We start from the raw sequence: 11,636 nt of genomic DNA on the forward strand, positions 1-11,636 counted from the left end.
GTCAAAATTACAAATCCTCTTACAAGTATTCCAAGGTCGGAATTCTGGAACGGATTGATCACCCGGGAAAGGTTCTAACCAAAGAAATCTTACAAGAGATTTATCATAAAAAGGAAAATACGAGATATGGATAGCAAAAGCTTCATTCATTGTAGAGTCAACACAAAACAAAACTACTACAAAATATTCGCCAAATCCAAACGGAGCAAAAAGTAAGAGAAACAATCAAACACCGAAGGGAAGAGAAATACGAAAGCCTCTAAAATGATCTAAGTATGATCATCATCAGATGGAATCTTCTTTTCAAAAAGCAAATCAAAGATCTACATCCCCGGAATCACTTTCCTCCTCTACCTCCTCTTCGTCATCTTCTTCAGCATTATCATCTCCGAACATGTCACTGAGAAGATCATGAGCATCCTTTAGTTTTTGCTCAGCAGTAGCAAGAGCGTTAGCATGATCAAATGAGGAAAGGTCAAGTCCTTTCAGAAAATTGAAGCGAGTCTTAAGAACACCCAGGTTAACAGCCTTTTGCTTTTCCATGGCATGGGCTTCTTCCAACTATTTAACCTTCTGCTTATACTTGTCTTTCCGGTGCATGAGTTGCTTTCCGCGCTCTTGCAAGTCTTCTAGTTTTCTCAAGATTTTAGCAATAAATCTATTTTTCTTCTCCAACGAAGCTTTCATCTCAAGATCTTTCTCAGTGTACTTCTCCTCAATCGCAACTATTTCTCTCTTATTTTGATTTAAGTCAATCAAAGCTTTAGTTAGATCTCCAGAATCTTGAATGCTCTTAACTTGTAATGATTAAAATTTTGCATCAAGCTCAGCGAACTCGACATTCCGATAAGACAATCTATCTTGGAGATTCTGGATTTCCTCACTTGCTTTTTCAAATTTGGCTTCCGTTTGTATGAGTTTCACCCTCAAATTACCAATGGTCATATCCTTCTCGGAGATCTCCCCTTTCAATTTCGGGAAATAGGATACTTAATTGGAAGACGCTTTAACTCTGCTCTATACCCATTGGCTTCCACCTTGGCTTCAATCAATTCCGCATCAGAGCAAGATTGCTTTGCTTTCAAAGCTGACAACTCCTGAGTTAGAGCAACATTGTCTTCATTGAGTTTACCAATGTGTTTTGATTCACCCTCAGAACGCTCCAGACTCCCCGCCAAATAAGTTTGAGCTTGTGAATAGATTATCAAAAGTTGTAACGAATGAGGAAAAGTTGGTGGAGGAAAATTATAGAAGAAGAAACATACCTGGATCATAAGCCCTAAAGCAATCATGTTCATCTAATATTTAGGCACATCCTTTAGAACGGCATGTTCTTTTAGTCCTATGAAATTATTGGCAAAAGTACTCATCACATGAGGATTAGCCAATAAATTTGCCTCATCAGATAAACTGAAAGATCGGGTATAATTAACGAACGAGAACAAAAGGCGCATTCAACGGGATCAAGGATCATTAGCCCAAAGAGTTTCATCACCGATGCTCGAACTACGAATCCTTTTAACCTATCTTTTGCCTTTCGCATAATCAGAAGATCGACCTGAAGGAGTTGCAGTATCACACCGGAGGGTATCAACTTTAGGAGAACCGATAACCTCATCCCGAGAGGTATCAACTTTGGGGACAACGGCAATCTCCACCCGGGCAACATTAGTCTCGGTTATATTAGAAGCAATGATTGTGTCTTGGAAAGGTACCTCGGAAACGTCATCAATGATCATCACTTCAGAGAGAGTAGCCAATAAATCTTCTTCCGGAGAAGGAACTTCAGTGAGAGTAGCCGATAAATCTTCTTCCCAAGAAGGAACATCAGGGATGCTAGGTAAATCTTCAGAATCCTTCATCGGAGATGCCTCTGGGACATTTACCACATCAATAAGAGAAAGGTTAGTTCTTCTTCTTTTCCTCAAAATTAAAGGCGCTTCTTTCTTGGAATCTGTACTTTCATTGCTAAGCCTACCTTCAGTCTTCCCATTCACGGAAGGACCAGAAGAAGATTATTTCTTCAGTCTCCTCTTCTTGAGAACAGGTTTACCAACATCCTTTGAACCTTCCGCCTCCGCACTGGACCTTTTTCTGACAATAGAACGAATATTATCCAATGCCGAATCGTCATCATTCGGAAGAATCAAGGCTCTTGACGATGGTCTCTTTTTACTAGAACGGCCTGACAAAATAGAAACAATAAAGATAATTGTGATCAAGAAAAGAAAATTAATAATCATACAAAGTACGAATGCCCCGTTGCACCTCCATTGATTCCCAAGTTCTAGCACATGCCGAGAATCGAATTATTGTTTCTGTAAATGCCCGACTATTCCCCGGAATATTTAACTTAGGATTGGGAGCTCTCGCATTCCATTTCTCCAGAAAAGACTCGGCGTCACTACTCACCAACTAGTGAGTAGGAATAAACACAAAATCATTCAACCATAAACGGTCATGGCTGTTTTCAGGATCATCGAACAGTTTATTCAGGCCTCTGTCCCTAAACATTATCATAGAACCCCTTATAAAACGAAGGGAATTCAAATATAAAATATGATCCAAGGTAAGTTGTACATTGGCAAGATGAGCAACGTGTTGATATAATTGAATCAAATGCCAAACTCAGGAGTAAGTTGCACTACACAAATTTGGAGACGGCGGCATAAAGCGATCAATCAAAGGAGGTAACGATAAATTAAACCCAATAGTGAAGGGGTAGAGGTACACTGCCCAAAAACCCAGGCAAATGAGAAGTGACGGCTCTTCCCGATTCAGGAACAATAATATCCACATGGTGATCCTGCCAATGACACCTTTCAATTACGGGAGGAACAAGATCTTCGGTAACATGGGAGTTAATCCCGGACATTATCGCCATTCTTTCCATATCAGATTCATGTTCGTTTATAATCTTTAAGTCGTTAGTATGAGAAGGATTTTTGGGGAGCACATCATCCACAGAAGGAAGATTTACCTTTCCAACTTCAACATCACCAAACTAACATATAAAGAAGAAGACTTAGTAGAAGCAGCAACAATAGCATCGCCCATCAATTTCTTGGGAGGCATTCTCTTTTTAGGTTTTTCAACGCCTACATGAGGAGGAAAGGCGTCAACAATAACGATCTTTTCTGGCAAAATATTTTGTGAAGATGAAGGAGAAAACATGATTAAGAATTAGAGATAACGAAGAAGGAATGGAAGCAAAGGAATTTAAGATTGAAGAATTTTGGAGCGAAAAATTTGAGATGAAATAGTAAAAGGTAATATTTGAACTTTTGTAGAAAAGGTGAAACCGCCATCATTACCTTGGGAAACGGCGAGAAAATGAAGGGCACGGTAATAGCCACGTGGCCCACGTCTGACTTCATCATTTAATGCGAGTCCTTTCAACTTCAATGATTATGACACGCATCATTGCGTCAGTGGGCCACAATCTGCCGCCAGTTACAACGTTTCCTATTCCACCGAAAGAAGATTCAAATGTCTAATCAAGAGAAGATTGATGAAAATCAGCAAGACAATTTCTCGGGAACATCTTTGCGATGAACCCGAAAAATTGAGGGACTATCTGTATTGGTAAAAAATGCACTTGACACGCAGACCAACATGTAGTTGACACGTGTCAGTTTATTCAATGACGTATAAATATCATATGGTAATGTCGAGCATAGAATTTACGGGGAGGCAACAAACTGGGTCAACGGCGAGAACATCGACGGAAACAACATACAGACCCTCTTTACTACGCATTAAATGGAGTTAATACAGTAACGACAAAACGGTTACTAACGGCCAGAATCAAGGAAATTAAATGACAATCATCAATTCAGCAATTAATGATTGCCGTTACAGACACCCAACAGAAAGAGCATCAGATGGGACCATATACCTATAAATAGGATTTTCATTTGTAGACCAATGCATGCAAGTCTGACTAGAAAAATACACTATTATTATTATTATTATTATTATTATTATTATTATTATTATTATTATTATTATTATTATTATTATTATTATTATTATTGTTGTTGTTGTTGTTAGTAGTAGTAGTAGTAGTAGTAGTAGTAGTATTATTAGTAGTAGTAGTAGTAGTAGTAGTAGTAGTAGTAGTATTTCTAGCTTATTTTCATCCTTATTCTTTGATCATCAAGCTTTCATTCATTATTGAGGACTAAGAACTCTGCTACTGTTGTTCATTATAATTGGAATAAGTTTACTCTTTTCTCTTTATTTACTTATTCTTTATCGTTAAATAATAATTTACTTGTGTTAATTCTTTCATCTGTATCAAATTACTATCAATTGTGGTTAACCTTAGAACAAATTCAACTATTTGAGTAAAATACGAATTTTGACTCAAACAATAGGATAGCTTGGGCTTCTTTCCATTCAGAAGTTCATAGGGAGTCTTTTCAAGCAGGGACCTGATCATACACCTGTTGATCACATGACAAGCAGTGTTAACGGCCTCAGCCCAGAAGCTTTTGGCCACACCACTTGCAATCAGCATTGTTCTAGCCATATCTTCAAGTGTCCTGATTTTCTTTTCCGCAACTCCATTTTGTTGAGGTGTTCTAGGGGCCGAGAAATTATGACTGATCCCATTTTTAGCACAAAATTAATTGAAATTGACATTGTCAAATTCGGTGCCAAGATCAGATCTAATACTTGCAACTTGGTGCCCCAACTTCACCTAAATCTGTTTCACAAAGGCTACAAACACAGGGAATGTTTCATCCTTGGTTCTTAAGAACAGAGTCCAAGTGAATCTTGAAAAGTCATCAATAATCACAAAAATATACTTCTTGCCATCTCTGTTTTGTATCCTCATAGGTCCACAAAGATCCATATGAAAAAGCTATAGTGGTCTAGAGGTACTTACTTCCTTCTTTGGTTTGAAGGTAGTCCTAACCTGCTTCCTTTTGATACATGCATCACGCACTTTGTGATCTTTGAACTTGACATTAGGTAGCCCACAGACCAAGTCCTTCGATGCGATTTTGTTCAGCAGAGTGAAACTAGCAGGTCCTAGTCTTCTATGCCACGGCTCAACATCATCATCTATAATACTGAAACATGTCAAGTCACTCTCATCTGATATACCAAAATCCACTGCATAGATGTTCTTGTATCGTTTTGCAGTTAGAACTACTTCTCCAATTTTGAGATTTGTGACGGTACACAAGTGAGACAAGAATTCCACTTTGTTCCTTTTGTCACAGGTTTGGGACAAACTTAGCACAAACTATAGCTTAATCCCTTTACAAAGTAAACACTTTCAATAGCATGGGAGAGTGTCTTTCCAATTTTGCCAATACCAATGATATATCCTTTCTTTTCATTTTCAAAGGACACACTCCCACATTTTAAGGCTTTAAGTGAGAGAAAATTTTTAACCCTTCTAGTCATATGCTTTGAGCAGCCACTATCCACGAACCATTTTTGACTGCTCCCTCCCACTCCAGCCTGTAAACAGAATCATTTGTCAAACTTAGGAACCCAAACCAACTTGGGTCCTTTGTTGTCATAGAATGGATGAACAAGAGATCTATTTGCCCATGCAGGCAACACATTTTTCTTCTTCCGGGGACCAGGTCTCGCAGCCTTTGGTTTATTCTGAGCATAGACTACATTTTTAAATACGCATCGAAATGCGTCTTTACAAGAGTCCTTGTAATACCGGTGTTACCACAATGAGTGCAAAGCCAGTTATTAGGCACAGAAACATACTTGCTATGAGGATTATACAGGTTTTGACCTTTTTATAACCAAGACCCTGTTTACTAGCATTTTCTAGGTACATAGCAGCAAACTCATTAGAGAAAGTGGTCCTATGAAATGACTCGTCGAGTTCAGTTTTCACACGATTTAAGTCATCTAGAAGGTGCTCATTCCTTTCTAGTGCAGTAGCTAGATTTGTTTTAGCTTTTTTGAGTTCAGTTTCAAGTTCAACATGAATCTCATTTGCCACCTGTTTTCCTTTAGCAGGAATGTTTATCCATTTGTTCATCTGACTAACATACTGGGCATTATCCCTAATTAGTTTTTCAACTTATTCTTTCAAATCAACAACAGTGACCACCAAGTCATCTCTTACTTCTTCTAGCCCATCAATTTCTTCTTTTAAGACAGCTTTCTCATTGATAAGACTATGATAGGTATCAATCAGCATATTTGCAAGAGACATTAATTTATTTTGAGAATAGCTTTTCATATTATTCTTAGGGCCTGTTTGGAAAGCCACCCAGGTAATTGGAATTGGGTGTAATTGGGTGTAATTACACAGTTTGACCTGTTTGTTTGACCAGGTAATTACACAGTTAGGTGGGAATTGGGTGTAATTGAGAGGGTGTAATTACACTCTGCAATTCTCAAGGGGAGGCTGAGAATTGAGTGTAATTACACCCTGTAATTACAGGGTTACCTTTTAGTTTATTTCTTTTTAATTTCTTTTCTTTTTAAATTTATTTTTTATTTATATTATTTAATTTATTTTATTTTAATTTATTTTCTTTTCTAATTTATTTTTTATTTCTATTATTTAATTTATTTTTTATTTTTACTTTTTAAATATTTTTATTTTAAAAAATATTTTTTTATAGTATTTATATTTTATTTCCTTTCTTCTCATTCCAACCTTTACTTCTTATGGTTCCATGTAATTGCTCATATATTTTTTTTAATTTTTAATTTTATTCATTTAGCATAACCGTATTAATATTCTAATTTTTGAAACTACATCTCTTAATATTAGAAAGAATGAGTCATTAACAAACTTAACATATAATGGTACGTTGTTAAAGTAGAATTTCGTTGTGAATAAGGTTATAGACTTATATTTTCCCTTTCTTTTGAATTATAGGAGTATTTACTTATGTTACGTTTGAAACTTACTTATGTAACGTTGGAATTTGACATAAAGAGTATTATATTTTTTTTTCTTTTGATTTTGAATTTGGGTTATATTTTTTATTTTAAAAATATTTGCTCTAGTACTATTGACTTGTTATTTCACATTGCATGTTGTTTATTTTTCACTTACAGTTGATAGAATTATTGTCAAACATTTGAATAATGTTATGGCATTATATTTATAAATATTCTTTTTTTGTCAAACATCCAATCCCATGATGTTCTCACAAAAAAGGTATGCTTTTAAGTTTTATAATCAATTAAAATTAAAATATTATTAATTTGAAATTATATATCAATTATTTTTCACAATATTAGTTACAAATATATGATTATTAAATAACATATTTTCAAGAAACAATGTATTATTAAATAACTAATTTAATATCATTTATAAAGGCACATATTTTTTAAATACTAATTTTAAATTTTTTATAATCAAATGTTATTTTTAAATTAAACTAATCGTGTAATTACACTTGTACAGCAAGACGCTTTCTTGTAATTACACCGTAATTACATTATGACAAACAAACAAATGGTCATTGTAATTACAATACTGTGTAATTACTAGGCTGTGTAATTACTAGGGTAGTAATTACACCAATTCCAATTACCAGGTGGCTTTCCAAACAGGCTCTTAATATCAAAGAAATTTACCTCTTCATTCTCGTTCTCCTCTTCACTTTCTGATTTAGACATGAGTGCAAAAATGGACTCATACTTCGCAGGTTCATCTTCAATCACCTTCATGGAAGTATCCTCTGTCTCTTCATTTTCAAACTCACTGGAGAAGTCTCCCCAAGCAGCTAAAGCCTGCTTCACCATGTTATTAACAGCATCTCCCCTGTTAAACTTCCTCTCAGGGACCTGGTTTCTCTTCACACCCTTGTCTGCATTTTTGTACCGATCTTGTCTGTGAAGAGGACATTCCCTGATGTAATGTCCAGGCTTCCCACATTTGTGACATAAGTCATTTTGTTTGAAGTTTTTGCTGGAACTTCCCATTTTAGAGAACCCACCATTTTTACGAATCATCTTATCGAACCTTTTTGTAAGATAGGCCATATCAGATTCGTCATCACTTAAATCCTTTCTAGCTATTTTAAGGACCAGGTTCCTTTCCTTTCTTGGATCTTGCCATTCAAGGTCCTTCTGCTTCTTCAACTCACGAGTTTTGAGGTTTCCAATGCAGTCATTCATAGTCATATTCTCCAGATCATGAGCTTCAGTTATGGCATCAACTTTACTCTCTCAAGAACTTGGTAGAACAGCAAGTATTTTCGCTTGTTGACTGGAATGATTTCTCCAAGAGAATGAAGTTCATTGATGGTGGATATAAAACGAGTGTGCATATCTTGAATTGACTCACCGTTTTTCATCTTAAATAGTTCATATTCAGTGGTGAGCATGTCTATTTTGGACCTTTTAACTTGGGATATTCCTTTATGGGCCATCAACAGGACTTCCCATATCTCCTTTGCAGTCTCACGCGTTGAAACACAGTTGTATTCACCTAGTCTAATGCCACACATCAAGATCTTCTTAGCCTTGAACCCTTTTTCAATGGCTTTTCTATCAGTCTCTGAGTATTCCTTTCTGTGTTTTTTAACTGACTTTCCAGTCGCCTCGCCAATCTTTGTTGGAATAAAAGGACCATCAAGAATGATGTTCCATAGCTCAGAATCCCCAGCCATCAAATAGTCATGCATTTTTGTTTTCGACCATCCATAATACTATCCGTTGAACCTTGGGGGACTTGTGCTTGACTGTCCTTCCTCAAAGTTTGGTGGTGCAGCCATGATGAGAGATCCTTTCTAGGTGTAACCTTTTTAGAAAGAACCCGCTCTGATACCAATTGATATAAACTAAAGAGCCACTGAAAATGTATAAGGACCAATTACCTTATCTGTTCCCTACGACAAAAAAGCAGTAAGTAAATAAGCATGATTTTATGAAAAATTCCTTGCTCAAGGGATAGAAAACCACGACCCACCAGAGTAGGATTTCAACTTCACTAAACGAGCAATGTTTCAGATTACAAGCCCTTTGCAACCTAGAAATTAAACTCTTAATCCCTCTCCTTACAATAACTCTATTTCAAGCTAAGTCCTTAACTAACTCTAGCTAAGACTTCACTGATTCAACTAACTCTAGCTGAACCCTAACTCACCATAACTAACTCTAGTTAGGCGTTTAAATGAAAATCTTGTAAAAGGCAAACATCTACCAAACCCTTCTTGAGAGAAGTGTAGGTTTACAATATTGAGAACAAAAGATAAAGCCTTAAACAACCTAAGACTTAAGACATCTTCAGTCTAGGGATCTGGTCCTTGGATTTATTTAAGCTTGATCTTGAAGGCTCTGAGAAAACAGTGGTGGCTGCTTCTTTCACACAAATGAGAATTCTTTCTTTGTAAATGCTAGGTTAAATAATGCCAACATGTTGTATATATAGGGAACCAAAAGAGGAGCATGTGAGAGGCATGTGACCATGCCAGCTATCGTGGTCGTACAACGCCTAGAGAGTCTCATCAGGGACCTGGTCCCTTATTAAGTATGTCAATCATCAAAAATATGAAATGTTTGAACTCATCACCTATGATGTCAATGAATTCGTAACTTGGTAAATTGTTAATTGGTTAAACTAAAATGATGTAGTACAAAGTGCAAGAAGGTAAATTTTAGAATAAAATTGGTTTTATAGATTTAAAATCATCTTACAGTTTCAACAAACTTATAAGGAGAACATGTTATTAGGAGTCCAAGAATGAAATAAGGGCAAAGGTGCAAATATATTTCTTAACTTTGCGATTTGAGCGGATATCTTTTCCTAATTTACAAAGTGGTGTATATATATCATCAAAGCGTTACAAAATGGTAGATGAAATATCCCTTTTCATGACAGGGTTTTTAAAAAATCATTTAGGTTATTTTTTGATTAAAAAAATGCCATGTGACTTTAAAAAAAGTCTACCTATTTTTTTTTAGTGGATATATTTTTCTAAAGCCATGGTAATTTTTTTTTGCGTGTGTAGGTATGATTCATTTAAAAAAAAATATCTCCGTGACTTTAAAAAAAAAAATAAGTCCACCCATTTTTTAAACGTACTAGACCCGACCCATCAGAAAAAAATTATTATGTGGCTTTAGAAAAGTATTTCTACTCAAAAAAAATGGGTAGACTTTTTTTTAAAGTCACGTGACACTTTTTTTTAAAAATAACTTAAATGATTTTTAAAAAAAAAAACCCCCGTCAGCGAAAAAGGTATATTTGCACCACTTTGTAACGGCAGGGATATATATACACCACTTTTATAACGAGAATATATCTGTTCTAAATCGCAAAATTGAAAGGTATATGTGCACCTTTGCCAATGAAATAATAAGCAATAAGGGCTCCAAAAAGGCACTAAGACGAGGTGGGACACAACGTAGCGAATTATAGTTAGGAACTTTAAGCAGTGTGGGGCAAAAGACACAGAGGAATAAGGCAAGAAAAGGAAAGGTAAATGTCCCATTATGTAATATTATTAACTTGTACGTGATGATTTGCTTTTTATTCGAATTGGCAAATCACATAGCACTCCCCTATCCTAACTTACGGTGTTTGATTGGACACAAAAAAATTTGTAACTAAAATAAATCATAAATTTTTATGTGGTTATAAATCATTTCAGAGTCAGAAGCTCACTTTCAATCTCTAAGCGCTTATTCAGTGACATCTTTCCTTGTGATCTTTCTAGTTAGCACATAGTGAGATAGTCCCTTATTAAAGGTAAAATGAGAATTTTAAGATAAAATTGTTACTAAATATAAAAATATATTTTTCCTTCTTTTATCTGATTAAAAAGAAAAGAACGTCACATAATTGAGATCGAAAGAATAATAAATAATCCGTCCCTTTTATGAAAGGACCTGTAGTAATTCAGCTTCACTTCAGTGCACAATTGACAAACCAACAAGTTGTTCTGTAGCCTAGAGTCCCGATCATTCTCAAATTATTGCTATTGTCACCTATACCAGGCCCCAGGGTCCCCTTTTCTATCACATACTAGTGTTTATGACCAATAGAGTTAGGTATGACATTAGGTTGAGCGGCCGAGCTAGAATTCTCAATAAAAAAAATTAAAATATAAAAAAGTAAATATACGAACACACCATAAAAATTCAACATCTACTATATATATTGCACCCCTTGGCTTCCCTCCTAAGCAGAGACATAATATTAACGATTGTGATTGTTACGCCCTATTTTGAACGGGTCCAATATAGTTTGCAACTTCCTGATTCTTCTAACTGGTTTAAAAAGGGTTAAAGTCACCACCTCATTTTTAAGGAAAAAAGAAACATATATGTATTTGTGTGTCTGCTCCATTTTTAGTCCACGAAACATATGAGATTCTAGATAAGGGTTTTATTTATTCCGAGGGGAAGGTATTAAGCATCCCTCGGAGCCTGTCCGAAGAAAATCCTTAAACTTAGTTTAAGCGAACAACTGAGGGGGATTATCTGTCACATTTATCATTATTATTACCCGTTTTCAAAATGTTATAACTTCATGAAAAGTTACAATAGGTGATAATATACTAAGTATATACAGTATATAAAAATGTATTTATATCAAGTATTCATAAAGAATGTATAGTAAAAAAAGAATATATAAAAGAGTATAATGAGAATGTACCTAGAAAGTAAGTATAAAAGTATAT

The 11,636-nt window shown here is 35.3% G+C and overlaps 1 protein-coding gene across 1 annotated transcript; it reads right to left on the reverse strand.

The window, feature by feature from the left end:
- Positions 1–8,156: 8,156 nt before the first annotated feature.
- On the reverse strand, positions 8,157–8,636 carry LOC132038154 (uncharacterized). Its single transcript, XM_059428873.1, has one exon. It carries the CDS (start codon positions 8,634–8,636, stop codon positions 8,157–8,159), a length of 480 nt encoding a protein of 159 aa, XP_059284856.1.
- Positions 8,637–11,636: the final 3,000 nt, after the last annotated feature.

This window comes from Lycium ferocissimum, chromosome 11, assembly GCF_029784015.1.
Source record: "Lycium ferocissimum isolate CSIRO_LF1 chromosome 11, AGI_CSIRO_Lferr_CH_V1, whole genome shotgun sequence".
In the NCBI taxonomy this organism is placed as follows: Eukaryota; Viridiplantae; Streptophyta; class Magnoliopsida; order Solanales; family Solanaceae; genus Lycium; species Lycium ferocissimum.